At 42.9% G+C, this 23026-nt stretch overlaps 1 protein-coding gene across 8 annotated transcripts in view; it reads right to left on the bottom strand.

The window, feature by feature from the left end:
* IKZF2 (IKAROS family zinc finger 2) overlaps positions 1-23026 on the bottom strand; it is a 76932-nt gene that overhangs the window by 17767 nt on the left and 36139 nt on the right. For 6 of the 8 annotated variants that reach the window (XM_044303287.1, XM_044303289.1, XM_044303286.1 and 3 more), the window contains exon 4: positions 7586-7852. In XM_044303287.1, coding sequence (XP_044159222.1) covers positions 7586-7852 — 267 coding nt within the window. The remainder of the gene's footprint in view (positions 1-7585; positions 7853-23026) is intronic. The other 2 variants (XM_044303291.1, XM_044303284.1) reach the window with 1 other exon arrangement.

Genomic DNA, 23026 nt, shown 5'->3' with positions numbered 1-23026 from the left:
CACGGTGAGCTGTTCATTTATAGAATACAGGCCGCCATGAACAGCTGTATTCTGATGCTATGCTTGCTGGATAAAGAGGGAATTAAAGGGGTTGGTCAGTTTCCTATATTGATGACTTATCCTCGGGATAGGTCATCAATATCAGATTGTCGGGGTCCATCTCCTGGTACAACTGACAATCAGCTGTTTAAAGGGCTTACAGAAGCACTGCGTTCTCTTCATTGTCTACCTGCTCACCATCAACATCACCGCAACGAGCAGGTGTAATTACAGCTCCTCCATCCCATTCACTTCAGTGGGAAGGAGCAGTTTCAGTTACACTCCGTCCTATTCCAGTGAATGAGATGGAGGAACTGTAATTACACCAGTTCGCCGCTGTGATGTCGATGGTGAGCAGGCAAACCGTGAAGTGTTCTCTTCAACGAGCTGATCGTCGGGGGTGCCGGGAGTCGGATCCCCAACAATCTGATATTGATGACCTATCCTAAGGATAGGTCATCAATATAGGAAACCAGACAACCCCGTTAATGGATTTGCTTCTGCTTTAGAATGATTAGAACATTATACTGTATTTGGGAAATGCTCATCATAATACAATTCCTTAAAGAGGACCTGCCGCCTCTCCTGAAAGGTCTGTTGCATTTACCAAGAAATAACAATTTTGGAGAACAATGCGGGTGGCATAGGTCTTGGGGTACCATTTAACACGCAGTATACAAAGTGAATGTAGGTTTTAAAGGGGTTTCCCAGGGGTGTATATTTAGAAAAATAAGTGGTGGTATGGATAAAGAATAAAAAAATAATCACTATTAACCTCGCAGATTAACTGTTACTGCGGTTCCAGCTCTTTTGCGGTCCAGGCAGCTCTCCACTTCCTGGTCCTGGGCTTGACGTACAGGAAACGGCCTGGACTGCCCAGTCAGCCAATTACTGGTTGAGGTTGGTCACTGCTAACGGGCAATCCAAGCCATTGTTTCGAGACAGGAAACAGGAAGTGGGAAGCAATAGGAACTGAAGTAGTGCTGGAACGGCAAAGGCAGGAGAACAATGAGCTAAGGATTGATTTTTTATTTTATTTTTTATCCATTCCGACCCTATGGAAAAAATTCCCTGAAAAAACCCTGAAATGTAACATAATAGTTCCAGACTGCAGTGTCACTTTAACTTGCAGTGAAAGAGGCACTCTACTTTCCATACAGACTGAGGTCCATTGTGCCAGGAACACCAAAGCTGTTATACTGAGGTTCGTGCTTGACAATGCATCATCATCATTTACCACAAACTTTTTTTTACCCTTAAAGTATCTGTAAGAAAATAAAAAGTTGTTGATTTAGCTGGTGTTAGTTACTCTGATGGAGGTTTTTTAAATTTATTTTTTAATAAGAATGGCTTTTGGGTTGGCTGCTCCAATGAAGAATGCCTGAAGGATCAGATTGTAATATTACCTGAGCTATTGCAAGCACACATACAAGATTTGCATAACAATTTGAACCAGATTTGATGCTCAATGACAGGTAATACCAAACTCTCACTGCCGCTCTCTCAACTACGTCTTCCATGATGCTCAGCCGGTTGCAGCGATGTGCCTATTCCGTTCTTGGTTCATATCAGTGTATAAAACTGATTGTCAGAGCATCTCTCAAGGGCTCTGTCATTGTAAAGTAATTTCTCTCACCTGACAAGTAAGCTGATTAGCTAATAAATAACCACAATGTTACCTGCCATTACCGACATGTCATACGGCAGCCCTGACGGAGCCAAATTGCTTTTAGTAATGAGAATGGTGAATGTAATGAGTTTCACCCCAACTTTCTAAGCAGAGGAGGACATTAGGCAACAAGTCTAGCATTAATTCTGAATTTGCTAACTTTGCTCTCACTACTGACTTCCTCAATTAACTACCTCTTCTGTCTCATGTTCAGAGGCTCAGTTCTTTGAAAACAAAGTGGACATCTTCCCATTACCAAGTGGACACTGAAAACGGACAATGTCATGCCAACCAGTATTAAAGCCACTGGCTGAGGTCACTTACACGCACTTAGGCCTAATGCACACGACCGGTGTGTTTTGCGGCCTGCAAACCGCGGATCTGCAAAACACGGATGGCGTCCGTGTGCGTTCCGCAGTTTGCAGAACGGCACGGATAGCCTTTAATATAACTGCCTATTCTTGTCCGCAAAGCGCGGACAAGAATAGGACATGTTATATTTTTTTTGCGGAGCACGGATCGGAGCAATGGATGCGGACAGCACACGGAGTGCTGTCCGCATCTTTTGCGGCCCCACTGAAGTAAATGGGTCCGCACCCAAGCTGCCAAAACCGGACCAAAACAACGGCCGTGTGCATGGTACCTTACTATGTGACTGAAAGAGACAATTAGCTTCCAAATATTTGCAATTTAAAAGGCAGACTTACATCCATATCTATACATAGTGCATTAATGTACAGCTCCGAGCAAGAATACAGAGTTGCCAAAATAAGGGCCGATGCTACTACAACCTCATCTGGAATCTTGTGATGCTAAAATCCCAGGAGTTTTCCCTCCTGCTTCCTACGGTCCTCAACAAATGGCATAGTCTCTTGATCTACATGGTCACCTTGTATAGGAATGCACATTGTGTTGTATCCAATGATTACAGATGACTAAGTGCATCACATGAACACCACCTCCAAAAGTAGAGGACCCCAAGAATCTCGACATCTCTGTAACTGAATGTTTAGTTTTGTCTGGTTACACTTTGACCGCACCGTGTGAAAAAAATCTTAGAACATGTTCACATGGTGGAAAAAACTGTTTAAAACAAAAATAAAAATCTGGCGTGTATCTTTGAATTGGAACTTGCGAAAGAAATGCATCGCTGACCCGTAGATTTCTGAAGCAGTTTGCACTGGTACACAATCCGCATACAGCTACCATTCTTTTTCCATTCTTTTTCCAAGTGTCAAATCCGCTTGCGGAAAAGTACACATCAGATGAACGGCGGTGTGGATTTTACATAAAAAACAATGGCAGGCTCATCTTAAGCAGTTTTTATGGAAATGTGCTGAAACATGTGGGGAAATAGTGTGGTCCTTCAAGAGAATCTGTGCTACCGTTCATACATCAATCCTATCTTGGAGCAGTTTCAGTGTGGAAACTGTGGCGGATATCCTCACCCGGATTAGGTACATTACCAATCCACAGCCGGACACGGGCATTCAAACTACAAAACCATGGCATATATCTGAAGGTTGGATTTTTCCACTTTTTATGATCCACACCCGATTTAGGTTTCAAAAATGGCATCCATATGAACGTCAACAATGCACCACGTGAATGAGCTCCTACATACACACTGGCCACTCTGTTAGGTAGACCTGCTTAATACTAACGCATCAAATTAGCCAATCATCTGGCAGCAATTCAATGCACAAAAACAAGCAGACATGGTCAAGAGGTTCAGTCATTGTTCAGACCAACAGTCTGCACAAGTGACACAGAAAGGCGTGCAAAACAAAGCAACCGGTGAGCAGCAGTTTAGTGAGCAAAGACGCCCTGATAATGGGAGATCAGAAGAAAATGGCCAGATTAGTAGAACATGACAGGTGACAGCAGCTGAAATATCGATGTGTTACAACAGTGGTATGCAGGAGCGCATCTCAGAGAGCACAGTTTAGACCAGAGATCTAAATTCAAAAAGGGGCACCTTTGGTATATGGTGGAAAAGAAGAGATGCAGCTCAAAATGCCAAAACGGGATGTTTCTAAGAGCATTTTGGATTAACACCTCAAAATAATTCAGGCATCGCTCAGAAAAAAAAAAAAAAAAGGAGTACCGTAAATAGAGTTCCTGCCCACTAAAAGAAAGGTGGACCTAATTAAGTGGCCACTGAGTTTATATTCGGTGTATACCAGGTGTGACGACTGTGGTCCAAATCGGGCATTGGAGGACGGCAGTATCTCCTCCAAAACATTCAACTACTGTCAAGGCACATTTCACATTAGCCATTGTCAAACACTAAGTTAACAGGACCCAAGAACAGTAAATATATATATTTTTTTTGTTTGTTCCAGGGTCCGAATTAATTTTAGGTGTCTGGTCTGGGGTCCGGCTAATTTTCAGGGGATGGTATGGGATCTGAATTAATTTAAGCAATCTGGGGTCTGATTAATTTTAAGGGTTTAAGTTTAGGGGCTAGTCTAAAGAGTTTCCCCGGCTCCTGATATTGATGACCTATCCTCAGAATAGGTCATCAATAGCTGATTAGTGAGGGTCTGACACCCTGCACCCAGCTATTCCCTGTAGCCTCCAGAACTGGAACCAGCACTATGAATGGAACAGGAAGCTCTGCTTTCTTCAAGTGTAGTGGCCGTTGCGGGTTACTGCAGGTCCCCTCCCATTCACTTAATGGGAAATGAGTTGTAGTAACTCAGCACGGCCACTACACTATGAACGGAGCTGTGCTTCCTGTTCCATTTATGAGCTAGTCCCGATGGAAGCTGCAGGGAGCAGCTGATGTCTGGGGGTGCAGGTTGTCAGACCCCCACTCATCAGATATTGATGACCTATACAGAGGATAGATCATCAATATCAGGAGCCTAGAAAACCCCTGTAAGCATGCTTTCAGTGAGGGTATTTTTCCCTTCTGTACTGTGCATGCCTGTTATATATTGTGATACTGCTTGCCACCTTCACAGTATTATAAGTGATGCAAAAATTCATGATATTCTATTGAAAAGGGGGTTTGTGTTCTCGCACACTGTTTTTACATGGTTTTCAATTGAAAGATTATATTTTGACTAGCAGACGGACGCGGCTTCGCACGGGTATATTTCATCTATTTCATTTAATGTTTCTGTGTGTCGTTAAAAGATATCGACAATATCTCCTATAACAGTGACCTCTGCAGCACCCCGCCGCACTGTCTGCTGAGCTGTGTATCTAATCCTATCCTGTGTGATACTATCCGCTGAGCTGTGTATCTAATCCTATCCTGTGTGATACTATCCGCTGAGCTGTGTATCTAATGATATCCTGTGTGATACTGTCTGCTTGGCTGTGTATCTAATCCTATCATGTGTGATACTGTCTGCTGTGCTGTGTATCTAATCCTATCCTGTGTGATGCGGTCTGCTTAGCTGTGTATCTAATCCGATCATGTGTAATACTGTCTGCTGTGTATCTAAGTCTATTGTGTGATACTGTCTGTTGAGCTGTGTATCTAATCCGATCATGTGTAATACTGTCTGCTGAGTATCTAAGTCTATTGTGTGATACTGTCTGCTGAGCTGTGTATCTAATCCTATCATGTGTGATACTGTCTGCTGAGCTGTGTATCTAATTCTATCATGTGTGATACTGTCTGCTGTGCTGTGTATCTAATCCTATCCTGTGTGATGCGGTCTGCTTAGCTGTGTATCTAATCCGATCATGTGTAATACTGTCTGCTGTGTATCTAAGTCTATTGTGTGATACTGTCTGTTGAGCTGTGTATCTAATCCGATCATGTGTAATACTGTCTGCTGAGTATCTAAGTCTATTGTGTGATACTGTCTGCTGAGCTGTGTATCTAATCCTATTATGTGTGAACTGTCTGCTGAGCTGTGTATCTAATCCGATCATATGCGATACTGTCTGCTGTGTATCTAAGTCTATTGTGTGATACTGTCTGCTGAGCTGTGTATCTAATCCTATCCTGTGTGATACTGTCTGCTTAGCTGTGTATCTAATCCGATCATGTGTGATACTGTCTGCTGTGTATCTAAGTCTATTGTGTGATACTGTCTGTTGAGCTGTGTATCTAATCCGATCATGTGTAATACTGTCTGCTGAGTATCTAAGTCTATTGTGTGATACTGTCTGCTGAGCTGTGTATCTAATCCTATTATGTGTGAACTGTCTGCTGAGCTGTGTATCTAATCCGATCATATGCGATACTGTCTGCTGTGTATCTAAGTCTATTGTGTGATACTGTCTGCTGAGCTGTGTATCTAATCCTATCCTGTGTGATACTGTCTGCTGAGCTGTGTATCTAATCCGATCATGTGTGATACTGTCTGCTGTGCTGTGTATCTAATCCTATCCTGTGTGATACTGTCTGCTGAGCTGTGTATCTAATCCGATCATGTGTGATACTGTCTGCTGTGTATCTAAGTCTATTGTGTGATACTGTCTGCTGAGCTATGCATGTCGTCGTGTAGCCCTAGCCTAAAGCTGACTTACAGCAGTGAAGAAAAATGGCTGGGTTGTTATGGAAACCTGGAGTAAAACTGTGTGTATGTGGAGACTAAGAGCCTGTGAGCTTATGTACCTGTGTGCCAAATTTGGTGAAGATATATATATATATGAGATATCATCATGGGCATTTCGTCCTTCTTGTGGGGTCTGCTGCTGGTTTTGTATAACTAGTGAACAGCTCTACCTCTGTGAGGATTATATGGGTCAAATACTAATTGTTTGGTCTGGTTTTCCCACTAACAAATGATAATTAATCAGTTCTATAAAGACTGTTAAATGTTAACGAAACAACAACACTACTTTTGGTTTTTAGATCTTTACCTGACCAAAGACCCAGAAATATAAAGTACATGGCTCACAACCAAGTATTGAAAGGATCCCAGCTAACTTCTCTAGCATAGCAAGATGGAACTGGCTGCCAAGCATAGATCTAGGGGAAGGAACCCTATAACATAAACCCATATAAAAGGGGAAAGTGCTATAGATTTGCTGTAAAATGTGAATTCAACAATTGTTGAACATGGTAGTTTGTGGGATATCACTCCATAGGTTCAAGGGTCATTTATGTCACTAGATCCCAATATTGCAAACCTCAAATAAAATTATAAAGAGCCCAGTCCACATATTAAATGCTGACAGTAGTGCCCATTCTATCTCAATACTGAAAATATAATATAATGGATATACTTAAAACCTTCAAAAAGAAGCTACTGAACCTGTCCCACATTCTTAATCCGGGCTGTACGTGAACACCATATTCATATAATTCATATTAGTCTTTAGACACGCAATTATAATAAAAAGACCCTGGCTGAGCTTGCAGCTGAATAGTGTTATATGGTGGGAAGGGCAAATTCACGTGTAGCGCAAATGTGGATTTTCTGGGCGGATTTGTGCAGGTGAACAATCTGCGTTGGATGACAGTCCAAACCATGTGGATGAGAACTGAACGTCGGATTGGATTATCATAGAAATTTCTTATATTTCATAGCATAAAAGGAAAGAAAAAAAAATTTTGCAAAACCAGTGACAACACTTGTGGGAGTTCAAAGGCACGTAGGTTGTCACCCAGCTTTCTTAGAAACCAATATTCTGTTCAGTTATTTCTTAGTTATATCTAATCTTTTTTTAAGGTCATCTCTCTATTTTAGGAAACAATGTGACTAATTGGGAGAACTATGTCCTCGTGTAAGCAAGCAGAAAATTTGGAAAAACTAGTATTTTCCCCAATCACCGGCACTTGGTAACATTACAGAGTCTTGCATAGGATACAACAGGTCTTTCATGTATGGGTAAGCAATGACAGGCAATAGTATCAGGTAATATTAACATCAGATTCTACAGGCAGTTTGGCTTCTGGCTGCTTACCCGTATGACTCCTCTTATGGACCATTAGCACATTGGGGCCAATGCAAATCATGCCACAGACGTCACATTTCAGTTTACCATTCGGAAGCCGGATTCCGCCGTCCTGAGACATATCATGGTTCATGCGGCTGTCAGAGATGCCATTGGTCTCAGCCCCTGACTCTTCAAGTCCACTCTCATCATCCGGTGACTGCAGTGGGGCGTCTCGACGAAGCGTCTTTCGGTCTACTTCTTCATCGCTTTGCATTTCCAACTTCACAGAGTTTGCTAAAAAATGGAAGGCAACATTTATACTTACAATGCAATCACTGTACAGTTTTATAAAACGACAACTTCCATTATGCCCGGACAGTCTATGGCTATCAGGGCATGCCGGCAGCTAGTTCTGCAACAGCTGGAGGGCCACGAGTTTGACATCCTTGATATACAGTGTGCCCTGTAACCATATAACTGCCTATAAGTCATGAGGACAGCAGGGCAAGACCTCATGAGGAAGCTATAAGACCAGTCATATTCCTCACCCAGCTTTCTTAAAGAACGACTGAATGATCCAAAGAAGTAAAATCAAGGGCTTGATATATTTTAAGTGATTTTTAGGAGAGTTTAATCAAAATTTATTAAGACATATGTCTGAATATCACATTGGTGAGGTTCTATGACCCGTGAAGTTACTAGCACACTGAGGTTCTGGCATCGATTAAAGATTTCTATATTTCATGTCAGAGCACCAGAAGCACAACAATATTTAAACTGTATAAAAAGGTATAGACAAAAGTGTTTTACAATGTAAATAAATAAATAAATAGCAAGAGATCAGTGAGGGTCCGCTTAGGCTGAGTTCACGTTAGTGTTCAGCCTTTCCGCTCCGTTATAGGAGCAGAAGAACAGAAAAGGACAGATTCGGCACATAGCTGAGCCGAAAGGAACCTACAGACCTCAGACTATAATGGGGTCCATTAGGTTTGCGCTCAGAGGAAGATTTTTGAAAAGGAGACAAATGTCTGTAGGCTCCATTTGTCTCAGCCATGTGCCGAATCCGTCCTTTCCGTTCTTCTGCTCCTATAATGGTGGTGTGAACTCAGCCTTAGCTGAGCGCTGTGCCCCGCCAGTAAATAAAGCGGAATCAAGGGCATAACTTATAGCGGGTGCACCAGGAGCCTGAAGCCTGTAGTAATCCCATAGGTCTCACTGCACTAATGGAGGGCAACAGTACCATTCATGAAAAGTGATAGACATCGGGCATGGTTACAGGTTTTGCATTGTGGATGAGGAGCATCAAGTTAAGCTTTTGAGCAAAACTCTAATCATATAGGTGTAGAAACAGCATATGGAGGATGTGAACTATTGCCTTTAGTTGGAAATGAGAGTTGTCGCCCCTGCTTCACTCTGTTTTTCACGCTCAGGCAGAGGACAACTGGACAAGAAAAACTCCTATCAAGAGGATCATAACCTCTACAGGGAGTAGATTTCGGCATTGATGCCTGACTACCATGGTTTGTTACTTCTCGTGGTGGTAGCACAGTAGGCTGTGTTATGCACGTCCTGCATACCGTGACATATCTGCTCCCCGTGATGGACAGTGATCTACTTAAAAGGGGCACTTCTTACCAATGGTTTCCTCTTCATGCCCAGAAATTTGAATAGAGCAGAGGTGGCAACCCTAACATCAGATTTAGGCCTCATGCACACGACCGTTGTGTGCATCCGTGGCCGTTGTGCCGTTTTCCGTTTTTTTTCGCGGACCCATTGACTTTCCATGGGTCCGTGGAAAAATCGGAAAATGCACCGTTTTGCAGCCGAGGCCGTGATCCGTGTATCCTGTCCGTCAAAAAAATATGACCTGTCCTATTTTTTTGACGGACAACGGTTCACGGACCCATTCAAGTCAATGGGTCCGTGAAAGAACACGGATGCACACAAGATTGGCATCCGTGTCCGTGATCCGTGGCCGTAGGTTGCTTTCATACAGACGGATCCGAAGATCCGTCTGCATAAAAGCTTTTTCTGATCTAAGTTTTCACTTCGTGAAAACTCATTTCCGACAGTATATTCTAACACAGAAGCGTTCCCATGGTGATGGGGACGCTTCTAGTTAGAATACACTGCAAACTTTGTACAAGACTGCCCCCTGCTGCCTGGCAGCACCCGATCTCTTACAGGGGGATATGATAGCACAATTAACCCCTTCAGGTGCTGGCACCTAAAGGGGTTAATTGTACTATCATATTCCCCTGTAAGAGATCAGGGCTGCCAGGCAGCAGGGGGCAGACCCCCCCCCCCCTCCCCAGTTTGAATATCGTTGGTGGCACAGTGTGCCAACCACCATCGGCCCCCCTCCCTCCCTCTATTGTATTAAATCGTTGGTGGCACAGTGTGCCAACCATCGGCCCCCCTCCCTCACTCTATTGTATTAAATCGTTGGTGGCACAGTGTGCCAACCACCATCGCCCCCCCTCCCTCTATAGCAGTAACATTGGTGGCAGTGTGCGGTCTCAACAGTAGAAGATTCATACTTACCTGCTTGCTGCTGCGATGTCTGTGAACGGCCGGGAGCTCCTCCTACTGGTAAGTGACAGTTCTTTAGCAATGCGCCGCACAGACCTTTCACTTACCAGTAGGAGGAGCTCCCGGCCGGACACAGACATCGCAGCAGCCAGCAGGTAACTATGAATCTTCTACTGTTGAGACCGCACACTGCCACCAATGTTACTGCTATAGAGGGAGGGGGGGGGGGGCGATGGTGGTTGGCACACTGTGCCACCAACGATTTAATACAATAGAGGGAGGGAGGGGGGGCGATGGTGGGGGCACACTGTGCCACCAACGATATTCAAACTAGGGAGGGGGGGGGTCTGCCCCCTGCTGCCTGGCAGCCCTGATCTCTTACAGGGGAATATGATAGTACAATTAACCCCTTTAGGTGCCGCACCTAAAGGGGTTAATTGTGCTATCATATCCCCCAGTAAGAGATCGGGTGCTGCCAGGCAGCAGGGGGCAGTCTTGTACAAAGTTTGTAGTGTATTCTAACCTGAAGCGTCCCCATCACCATGGGAACGCCTCTGTGTTAGAATATACTGTCGGATCTGAGGTTCACGAAGTAGCTCATATCCGACAGTATATTCTAACATAGAGGCGTTCCCATGGTGATGGGGACGCTTCAAGTTAAAATATACCATCGGATTGGAGAAAACTCCAATCCGATGGTATAAAAGAACTCCAGACTTTACATTGAAAGTCAATGGGGACGGATCCGTTTGAAATGGCACCATATTGTGTCAACATCAAACGGATCCGTCCCCATTGACTTGCATTGTAATTCAGGACGGATCCGTTTGGCTCCGCACGGCCAGGCGGACACCAAAACGACTTTTTTTTCATGTCCGTGGATCCTCCAAAAATCAAGGAAGACCCACGGACGAAAAAAAACGGTCACGGATCACGGACCCACGGACCCCGTTTTTGCGGACCGTGAAAAAAAACTGTCGTGTGCATGAGGCCTTAAAGACAGTTCACAGCAGCAGGAACATGAACATCTTAATACAAGTTTAATACGTAAGAAGCAAATGAAAACATTAAAAATTCAGTGCAACAAACTAAGATGATATTTTTCAGAACAGTTAACCACTACATGTATAAAATGCAATGATCTTGCAACATGAAACCAGAAAAAAAAGCAAAAAAAAAAAAGCCTTGAGATTACTGTAGCAGAGTTTACCGTTTCTACCTCCCAACTTCTCACCATACGCTCGCATGTTGCTGCTTTTTGGCTTTTCTCCAGTAGGGCAGAACATCTGCCAGGTGTCTGCTGCAAGCTGTTGGCCCCTCTCCTTGTGGTGTGCCTGAATGAGCCCACATGTAAGGGTATGGGGGCCCTGGCAGAGCAGTGAGGAACGGAGCCTGACCTCACGCAGCCCCGATCTCCTGCTTAGCACATCTCCATCCTTCCACTTATAGATCCTGCCGTCAGTGCTTGTTATGTGCCTGTATCCTCTCCCACTGGGATGGAGCGGCGAACAGCAGGTCTCCATAGAGGATAAATGTTGCAAGAGGGATCTCCTCACTGCTATACTGAATCCACAGTACCTGCATAATATGCAATTCTCTGCCTTTCCTTAAAAGAAGACCACGGTGGATCCACAGCTTCCACAAAAAGGCTAAATGCACATCACTCAATCCCATATTTCTACATTGTGATGCAGCTACTGCTACTCCTATTACCCTTGAATACACAGCTCTGTCAGTGTCACTGCTCACTGTCATACTGGCATTCTATTCACGGAGACATGATGAAGCATTTGAGGTGGTGCTGCAGTGCAAACAGAATTTAAACAAATGAGAGTAATACATTATCAAAAAGTAAATGTGAGAAGATCACACTTAAACCAGTACTGCATCAAATGCCTCTTGGTACGGGCTCTTTAACAGTGAGCTCCGAGGCCGTGTAGCCTAGCAAACGTTGTAAGACGTACGTAGTAAGAAAACTGTGATGTAATAGAACGTAGAAAGTGAAAAAGAAGACGCATCGCATGGCAGATAAATCCGTAGCGTAAAAGCAATTTCCGGACAAGCTGATAATAAATAGTACTACAGTAGATGAGCGGCGGCAGGCCGTGTCAGACACCAGAAGATTACAGTACCTGATGTTGATCCCTGCTTACAGATTACACTGATATCTTACAAGTACAGGAAATATTTATTCGTAACTTTCAAGCCTTCCAGTCGGTTCTGTCCCTAGGTACATTACTATGAGCCATACAAAGTGCATTAAAGGGAACATATCACTACAAAATGCAACGCAATCTGAAAGCACCATGTTATAGAGCCGGAGGAGCTGAGCAGATTTATGTATAGTTTTGTAGGAAAAGATTTGCTAAAAGCGGTAATTTATACATTTATATTGTTGCTTTTTTAACCTCCTGTGAACAGCTATTGGTACAGAAAAGAGGCGTCATCAGTGACTGATAGCATGGTGTGTATATTGTGTGCATAAGTAAGCATATAGAAATAGACATCAGTCACTGATAACACCCCCTCCCTGTACCACAAGTTGGGCATCCCTGATGTAGACAGAGTTAATACAAGGCACATACTAATGTATTGTGAGTTTCCATATTGTCTCCTTTGCTGGCTTGATTCAGTTTTCCATTGCTTTATATGCTGCTCGTTTCCATGGATTACAGCACAGATATGAGGTGGCGGGATGGGAGCTGCTGTGCATGTGTGCCTATGCACGCTCCCACAGTCCTGGCCGGAACTTTTTCCTTCAGTGTGCAAGCACGACCACTGCTGCTGGATTGTAGGGTGGTCATAACCCCTGGGAAACGAGCAGTGTATAATGTGATTAAATCAAGCCAGCAAAGGAGGCAATACGGACAATCACAATACATTAGTAAGTGCCTTGTATTAACTTTCTCTACATGATAAATGCCATTTGATGAAGTGAGACAACCCCATTCAAGCTGACATTAGGTTCTGATTGGTGTACAGAATAGCACATGTAGGTAACCTCTAAAATCTATAATTTATTATCTTTATCAAGAGAAACCTTACCTCTTCCTGCCTTTATGCCTATGTAAGAGTGAGCCTTTACTGCTTGCATTTTATTCATACACCCCGCTAGCACTGGATTTGGGTAGTACTGCACATTGTATTAAGTGCTTACAGACCTGCACCTACGCTGACTCTTATCGCCGGAACCTGCAGACATCTTTAAGTCAGTACCATTTCTAGTTTCACAACCTGTTGTTCTGAGCCTCTGATAAGGGAATGTGACAACCATCTCATCATTATGAAAGCCTCCACTATCTTTCTTTCCTTGTGCTGTTTGAGCAACATTCTCAGCAACTGCCTCTTCCTGCATTCACATGACATTTTAAAAAGTTGCCTCATGTAGCGGATGATCTCCAATTATCAAAAGAAAACATCTTAGAAATAATAAGATGTAGAAAAAAAATTGCAAGTTCTTGTTTTGCTTCAGCAATGTTTTTCATGCTAAGACGATGATATGATGTGGTCCCGGGGAAGGGGACCATGTATCACCTATTAAGGTATCACCAGGAATATTCTTGCCCATTTTTTTTCTTTTAATCAAACGTTTAATAAACAGTAAAAAAAAAAAAAAAAAAAAAAAAAGAAGAAGACACAAAAATTGCGAACTGTAGAAACACTATGAAAACCACTACAAAGGCAAAATGGGACAAGCCACACAAAGCTTACTGGAGAGAACCTACCGTTTGGGTGGCATTACACGTACGCGCATTGGGGATCACATGCAGTTTTTCCCTCGCAGAATTTTGTACAGAAAGACCACAGTGTAATACAGTACCAGCAGAGTGAATGAGAATTTAGACAAATCTCACATGCACTTAGCTTTTTTTCTTAGGTTTAGAAATTGATCTGATTGATTTTGAAATCAGCAGCATGTCAATTTTTTATCCTTTTAGATGAAAGGGCGAGATCTGTGGAAAATCCGCAACAAAACTGCTAAGAATAGTGTGGATTTATGTGCTTTTTTTGTGCAATTTCGGTGCGGATTTCATGCCAATTTTCTGTACATAAATCTGCACCTTGTGCAGCCACCCTTTATTGCCATTGACTAAGAGCAGATCATGGTCTGTAGTTATATTCCAGTGGAGGAGGATGCCCTGCATACAGATGTGTCAAAGTTTCACTTGACACATGGGGCAAAATTTTCGGGGCCTTCATACAAAGCAGATTTTGTTGCAGAAAATTTCTGTAAAAATAAATAAATAATAAAAATCAGTTCCATTTGCCTGAATGAGGTTGTTTTGGTAGCAAGCACATGGATTTCTGCAAGCAACAGATTTCCATTAGCAGAAAATCGGGCACATGTGAAGGCACCCTTTTTATGAGAGGTGTTTTAAAAGCTTGTCTTAATCTATCCCTCCCCCACTGGCACCAGATGCCCTACAATTATTAAAAGGCGCACATCTTTAGCCCATGGGCCTCCATTTCAGGTATAATAGGTGTGCTGGGCCGGCTATGCTCAGCCCATTCTTTTTGGAGAAGTGGTGAGCAGAGCGCAAAATGCCCAGTTTCTGGTTATTAAATCTCCCCTTTAACATGTTAAATACATTGTTGCAGCAAACATTAGGTTGACACGTGCTGTCTGAAAAAATGCTGCTATACAAACCAATGTTGCCGATCTGTTCCTTCACCCTGTTTACTTCTATACAGTATACAGTGTATACCACACAACACCACTACAGTCTATTACTGGCTTCAGCGGTATACAGCATGTGTTTTCAGGAATGAAGTGGCAGTGATGGAAACAGTAGTGGATTAAATGAGGAGTATAGGATCCCTTTTTATTTTAGCACATTTATCCCTTTAACAAAAGCCTTTGAAAAGGTCAAGTTAAAGTTTACTGCGACTGTGTACTAGTGCGTTACGTGCCAAATTAAACTTTGCTACATCCGTGCACATTTGCTATGGATACACGTTGCATCATATAATACAGTGGCACCTATAGATGTACTCAAAAAAAGGAAGCTCGGAGATCAAAATGCTACAAATCAAGATACAGTAAGAATTGAATCCGTATAAGGCTACATATTCTAGACAGGACATGAACCTTCTTTGACCAATGCAAGGACTCCATGCAAAAAAAAATTAAATAAAAAAAATAGGTCATTAAATCCAGCCTTCCACACCGTAGGGTGGCAACCATCTTGCTTTCTTTGTGGCACGGAAATAGGAGTGCATATAATACCTATAACAATTATGAATGACTTCCTAATAAATACAATAGAATAAATAACTTTCTACCAGAGCCTACCATTTGAAAAAATAAAAAATAAAATATGCCACGCCATAGTCCACCTAACTTTATAATATAAACGTAATACAAACAAATATCACATACCTATAAAAGGAGGGACAATGAGCACCAAAATGTGCAAAAATACTAAGGGGGTCATTTATTCTATTGAAATACGCCTAAATTAGATGTATTTCAGGCAGAGATGATGGAGCAACGGTTAGTTGCACCACTATCTGCGACTTCGCCCTGCGCACATTAGGTCTAAAGTTGTGAGCAGGGACGGCCCAGCAGGCCCGTCTCCTTTACCATTTTCTACACCTGTTTTAGGAGTAGAAAAAAGGTTTAAATGTAAGACAGCTAAGAAGCAGTCTTACATTTGAAACTAGCGCTAGAGGCGCCGAAGTTATGGTATATTTGTTTTACATTTTTAATGCATAAAATCCACATAACCGATAACCATATCACAAAACCATGACGAATCAAGGTAAAAAATACGACATTGCGGTTATCAACAACTGTGTGAAGATATGTTTAAAGAGTTTGGCAAATTGGCAATATAATTGATCAAAATGCCATATACAGTCACATACTCCAGTGGGGGTGGGGGGCTTAAAAATAAGTAAAATCTGTAGAAAAAAAATTGGTTTAAAGATGAGCCAGACTGATCAAACGTGACTCAAGTAAAACTGGGGCAAACATTTTCCACAAAGAGCATTTTGAAACTTAAAAATGTTGGAAAACACCTTTGCATCTCCTATCCACACAATATGAGATCAATGTAGGACCACTGGGACCACCACTCATCACTAGAACTGCCCTGATGTATATGGAGGCAATAGAAACAAAGATGACTCAGTCAGCCCCTTAGGCACTGTATGGAGCAGAAGGGCTCATACATGACCACTGCTCCATGCAATCTCCTCCCCATTGTGACTTAGTGATCTGTGGGAATCCCAGCCTTGGAGCTCCCAGCAAGCATATTTTATCACTATCCTTTAGATCGATTATACAAGTTTTTTTCCCATAAGATAACCTCTTCCAATATAGTAGAATAAAAGTTCTGGAAAACTATTTGAATCATGACTAACAAACAGAAAAACCCCCCACAAAATTGTTATACAATATATATATAAAGAACAGGAAGAAGTCTCACAAGATAAATACATACCATTTGGCCGGCATTTAGGGAACGAGCAGGTCATACCATCGCGGTTTGTTAATACCAGTTGCTATATTACAAAAGGACTAGAACATACAGAAGCCATGAACGTTCCCAGTATCAGCGGCCTGTTGTTTTGCAAATTGCAAGTTTTGTTGAAGTCTGCACTAAAGACTAGAACACAGTCGCCCAACTCATCCCAACAGTCACATCAGGAAAGTCCCTAAGGTCTCATTACTCATTTGATACACAGAAGACAAGAAATCCCGGCCCTACAGAGTTTCACAGCAAGAACTCCACAGCAGTACAAGAGCCAAGAGGATCTTGCAGAATACAAGCAGCACACAAGATAAAGAACTGGAGGCACGCTACCATGTCATTAAAGGGGTTCTGCACTTTCATTTAATTGATGATCTATCCTCTGGATAGATCATCAGCTTCTGATTGGCCGGGGTCCGACACCCAGGACCCCCGCCGATCAGCTGTTTGAGAAGGCAGCGGCGCTCCAGCAGCGCTGCGGCCTTCTCACTGTTTACCGCCGGCCCACTGACGTCACGACTAGTATCAACTAGCGTGGGCGCGGCTAAGCTCCATTAAAGTGAACAGAGCTTAGCCGCGCCCACGCTAGTTGATAATAGTCGTGACGTCAGTGGGCCGGCGGTAAACAGTGAGAAGGCCGCAGCGCTGCTGGAGCGCCGCTGCCTTCTCAAACAGCTGATCGGCAGGGGTCCCGGGTGTCGGACCCCCGCCGATCAAGAACCCCTTTAACTAAACAAAAGCAAGTCTGTGGTGGCGGTGTGAGTCGAATACACACAGGTCAGAGTGTTTCCTATGGTAAGAAGGTCAGAAAAGAGATTCCTAAAAACACCCAACAATTTTAGAATGTATATTGAAAGTACAGGGGCATAACCCACAGTAAACTTTACAAATGAAGGATGCTTTGACTGCCAAAGGCCTTTTTCAACTGGTGTCTAAAGTGGCTAGGTTAAACCACTTTTTGCCCAGTTAAAGGGATTCTCTGGGATTACTATGGTTCTTAACAGAAATGCTCATGTAGTTGCTTACCTCATGTACATCTTCCTCATGCTTTTTCTTTTTCAATGTGGACTCACATGACCAGTTTTCACCATAGAACGCACTCTGGTTGGCTTACGTCCTGCATGTAGCACTTCCTGTAGCTATATCCAACCAAACCCAGGATGCTCTTCTCCCTTCTCTGCTCAGCTCCAACACCTCCCCCTAATAATGTCCAGCTAGTTTATAACTCCTCCTACCCAACTAGGCATTCCGTTATGCATTTCGTCATAGAATTCCGTTATGGCCCGTGGTAATGGAATTGTAATAAAATCCGAACTTGTAAAACAGGGTTTGCTCATCCCTAGCCGTAAGGTTATGCAAATCATGGAAGTAGCAGATGTCTCTAAGATCTGCAGATGATCAAATTTTCAAGCACCTAGCTCCAATCTGTGGCATGTGGGAGGAGCATAAAAGCAAGATTGACAGCAAAGTTTTTTAGCCACATGACACCTCAAATATTAGATCAAGTCATGTAGGATGATTGTGCGATGCCTCCTGTTCAAATCAACACTTGTTGCAAACTGAGAGGGACAGAATCTTTGAACTGAGAGACCTGTTTTTGACTCCAGCAAATCACTACACACCTAAGCAGTGATGTAAGCAGTGTTCTATGTTTTGCGTTTTGGTGGTTGGGAGAACAACAACGAACTGGAATAACAGCAAGAGTTCCACAGAAGCAAATGTCTGCACAGACGGATCATCTGATTGGAGGAGTGGCGAGTAGTGATATTCTGTATTGCAAGTTAAATTGAACGTCACATTCCAACCCTAGGGGAGCAAACATTGTCTACACAAACAATCAGAAGGCTTTTGCACAACATTGGGCTATGAGCCAGACGTTCAGCTACGGCTGTTCCATTGACTTCACACCACTGCTCTCAAAGTCTATCATGGTGCACAGCAAGACAGCAATGGAGGCTGGAATGGAGGTCTATCCTCTTCAGCGATAAGTCTCACTTTTGTCTTGGATGCAATAATAGTCGGAGACTGGTCTGGAGACCACACAGGCAATGCCATGAAGTGGCCTTCACAAGGATACATCACACTGGTCCTACTCTTGGAATTATAGTGTCTTTAAAGTGGTATAATGTACGGTAGGGTAGCCAGACCCCTCTCTAGTCTTCATATTAGGTACACTGACAGCTCAGAGTTACATTGGAGAAATGGCCTACCACTGGTTCCAGGACCAAATCAAGAGCCCAAGAGCCTTTTTTTGACAGGACAACAATGCCAGTCCGTATGTTGCTTGTGCTACTGCGAGCAGCCTGTGTGGTCATAACATGCTACCATGGCCTGCAGCGTCTCTGGATTTGTCTCCCATTGAGTACATTGGCCGGCAACTGTAAAATGATATGACTTTCCAGTGTTCATTATCCCTGGATTGTAACATCACAGTGTTCAGTGTAGAATCAACCTTGATCAAAGAGCAGGAAAAACAAAAGTGCACTGCACTAGGGAACTATGTCCAAAATAATTATTGAATAAGACAATAAATAATAAAACAAGGAGGGCAAAGCTACGCATGACGGTGACGGACTGTCACCTTCATCAGACCTGATTCTCCATCGTTATTCTGGCGTCCTGAGAGGCCTGTCCAGCACACGAGAGCAGCAGCCTGGAATCCCTTCCCGTATGGGAGTAATTTTGTCAACATCTAGTGGTAAACCTAGGACAACACTATCCGGTAAAGTGTTATTACCCTTATCCTCAATTTTGCATATTAAGATATTACACCACGATCCCTGTGTTCACGATCCCTGGACTGTGACATCACTGCGTTAATTATCAGTGCATTGTGATATCACATGACATCCATCTTTGTTTAGTAGTGTGGCTAGCCAGGAATTTCAGATGAATGAGTGGCCATGTAGTACAAGGAACGCTTAACTCCTCAGAACTGGAGCCACTCTCATAGAAAGGCTCTCCTCTCTGACTCACAGAGTGGGGCAAGGGATCCCAACTATTATGTCCAGTTGCCACAATAGGGCGTATGGACAGGATACCCTCCAGTCTGGACCTACCAAGAGACATACCTTCTGGATTGTCCATAAAATATTAAAATTAAATAATGTATTTAAATGTAACAGTTGAGATGGACTGGAATATGTACTTATATTGGCCAGATGTAAATTGACCTACCTAAGCTGTTCCAAAGCTACTTTACAGAGGAAAAAAAAAAAAAAACTTGGTCAATAGGGAAACTCATTTTCCACAGCACAAGTGGCCACTGGACCCATATCTAATGAGCAAGTGAGTAAACTTCTATGAAACAAACCCATCTCTTTCTGAGTAACTGCATACCGTATATGTTCAATGATGTGATACACATGAATATTCAGCACACTGCTGCTTTGCTTTACATTCACAAAAATGTAGTTGCCAACTGTTGGCAGCTGAACCTTATTGAAAATAGGGTTGTGTGGACAGACTGGGACACTGTCCAGAACCTTGTGCAGGGACACCACAGGAAGCCTGCCGTCAGCTAACATAAAGCTACTTAATATTCAAGAGCCAAAATTGGAGAAGTTTGGGGAATTAGAATCAGATAGTTGCCACTGTGTCCTGTAAGTAGACAGATCTTGAAATTTGCGCTATAAAAATACGCATGCTACCCTTGCAGTGACTTTTTTTAGACTACTTTTCTAGCAAATCAGCAATTTCTAAAGTCGCTTATAAGATTACATAGACATATAATACAATAAAATGCCGTAATTCATTTGGATCTGGCATTGCCTCGCAGTGGAGCAAGGATTGTGGGGGAAGCAGTTAAAGTGGTTGTGCAGTGTCATGACTGATGGCCTATCCTTAGGATATATCATTAATATCAGATCTGAGGGGGTCTGACACCTGGTACCCGGCCGATCGGCACTTGGGAGATCGCCGTGTCCTCTTCAATGTTTAACTGCACCGCTGTTCACCCCATTCACTTGAATGGAAGAAGAAGCTGCATTTACACTGCTCCCAGATACAACAGAGACGACGTGCAGGTAAACACTGAAGAGGACGGAAGAGCATCACGGTCTCTCCAGACGTCTGGTCGAATGGAGTGCTGGGTGTCTGTCCCCCGCGTATCTAAAACTGATGATCTATACTGAGGTTAGTTCACCAGTATCATGACACTACACAATCCCTTTAAGAAGGAAGCCCTGGCCAAAGACCTTAAAAGGGAAATTTCCCGGTGGGCCGAAGCCCAGGGGGCTGCTTGAACCCTCCTCTCAGCGGTAATTAACGCAGTGAGAATTAAGTGCTCATGTACCCAGCCAGAGACTGCCCATGTCCTCCTGAATTCAACTGTGGCCCACAACTGGAGGAGGAGGACAGAAAATGGAAGCTATTGATGGCCACCACAGAGGGGCAGCTTTTGAGGCAGTATATCGTGGTGCTCTGTGGTACATGCTTCTGCTGGGACGGTAATTTGTGCTATGGTATTGCTGACTCAGCCTATTGTGTTGCCCCGCCGTTAGTCAATTTAGACGCGCCTACAACATGGGGCCACTTTTATTTTATTTTTCTTCCAAAGAGTTATCTAATAAAGTCCTGCATCATAGATTTATTCTTTTTTTTTATCGCAGCATGCTCTGGTTGTGCTAGAGCCATTCTGATAATTTTTTGTGCTTGAATGGGTCACAGTATTTCTTATTCCTCCGCAACTTTGTTTTTGATTAGCCATTTCCAACTATATGCATAGGCCACACACCATTTTTAATGTGAGCCTTCTAACGATTCATGTATATACAGAGATCCGTACATTATTCCAAGCAGCACAAATCATTACCCTGATCACAGGAGGGGGGAATTCCTAAATGTTACATGATGATGTTTCTAAGGACAGTGCCTTTCTAGGAAATGGTTATATCATATGAAGTTTTGTAAATTGTAGGACAAGAAATATAGGATCCCTAAATAGACACACCCGATTTTACACTTGCTCTGCCAGCACCAATACTAGCTTACAGCCATGAAACCGGTTCCTTAACACTTTCCTTCGAAAGTAGCTGCAATTCGTGACCCATCTGAGACTTGCTCAACAGTGGTGTGTCCTGCAATACAGGACTTGTTTTACGGTAATTCCTGGCTTCTCTCAAGGGATGTCACATGGATCCTCTTAGATGAAAGGGTAGGAAGGAGGGCTAAAGGGGTTTTCCAAGATTTGTTTATTCAAAATAGATCATCAATATCTGATTGATGGGGGGTCTGACACCCAGGATCCCAGGCAACCAGCTGTTTGAGAAGGCAACGTCCTTCTCTCTGCTTTTCCTAGGCCAATGATGACACGTTCACCTATTACATGGCCTGAGAGAAGCTCAGTCCCAGGACCCTCACCAATCAGATACTGATGACCTATTCTGAGGGAAAAAAATAATATCCCCCCAAAAACTTTTATGGAGCAAAATATTTTCTTCAGGGAAGCTTTTCGTGGACACAGTCTGTCTTGGGTTGTGTTACTATGTTTACACAAATGGTAACTAGTTTGTAAGAACTTAAAGTGGTTTTCTGGCCATCAATATTGATGTCCAAACGTCATCAATATGTGATCAGTGGGGTTCTGAGTTCTAGTACCCCCACATTTAGCTGTTGGAAGAGACTGTGGCACTCCGGTGAGCGCTGCAGCCTCTTCATGGGCTAGTGACGTCACATTCATTGGTCACATGGCCTAGGCAAGCTCAGTCAGTCAGATACAAGTGAATGGCCTGGGATACAATACCAAACCAGTGGCGTATCTATCACTAAGCAAACAAGGCATTTGCCTAAAGCGGCACTTGCCAATTGGGCGGCAAAATGCCTTGTTTGCCCCTTGTCCCCTCCGTCTTATATGCCGGTATACTCAGAAGATCCGATGGACTGGTATATTCTAACCCCCAGGCGTTCCCATGGTGACAGGGACACTTGCCTGGGGGTTAGAATATACAGGGCCACGCCGCTCACAGGAATACATTTATAAACTAATCAGTAACTTTAACTTTAATCATTGCTGATCTCTTTACTGGATATTTTTTGCAAATCTGACCAGTGTCACTTTATGTGATGATAACTTTAAAATGCTTTGACTTATCCAGGCCATTCTGAGATTGTTTTTTTTGTCACATATTGTACTTCATGAGACTGGTAAAATGAAATCAAAAACAGTCTTTATTTATAAAAAAAAAAATATTATTTTAAAAATTAAAAATTTTATTTTTGGGGGGCGTTACAAGGCTTAGAAGTTTAGAAGCAAATTTTCAAAAACCCACTTTTTAAAAGGACCAGTTAAGGACTGAAGTCACTTTGTGAGGCTTACATAATATAAATCACCCAAAAATGACCCCATTCTAGAAACTACACCCCTCAAGGTATTCAAAACTGATTTTACAAATGCCTTTAACCCTTTAGGTGCTCCACAAGAATTAATGGAAAATAGAGATACAATTTTAAAATTTCACTT

The sequence above is a fragment of the Bufo gargarizans genome, chromosome 8 (assembly GCF_014858855.1).
Source record: "Bufo gargarizans isolate SCDJY-AF-19 chromosome 8, ASM1485885v1, whole genome shotgun sequence".
In the NCBI taxonomy this organism is placed as follows: Eukaryota; Metazoa; Chordata; class Amphibia; order Anura; family Bufonidae; genus Bufo; species Bufo gargarizans.
The sequence above is the reverse complement of the archived record's forward strand: the minus strand, read 5'-3'. Positions and strand labels throughout refer to the sequence as shown.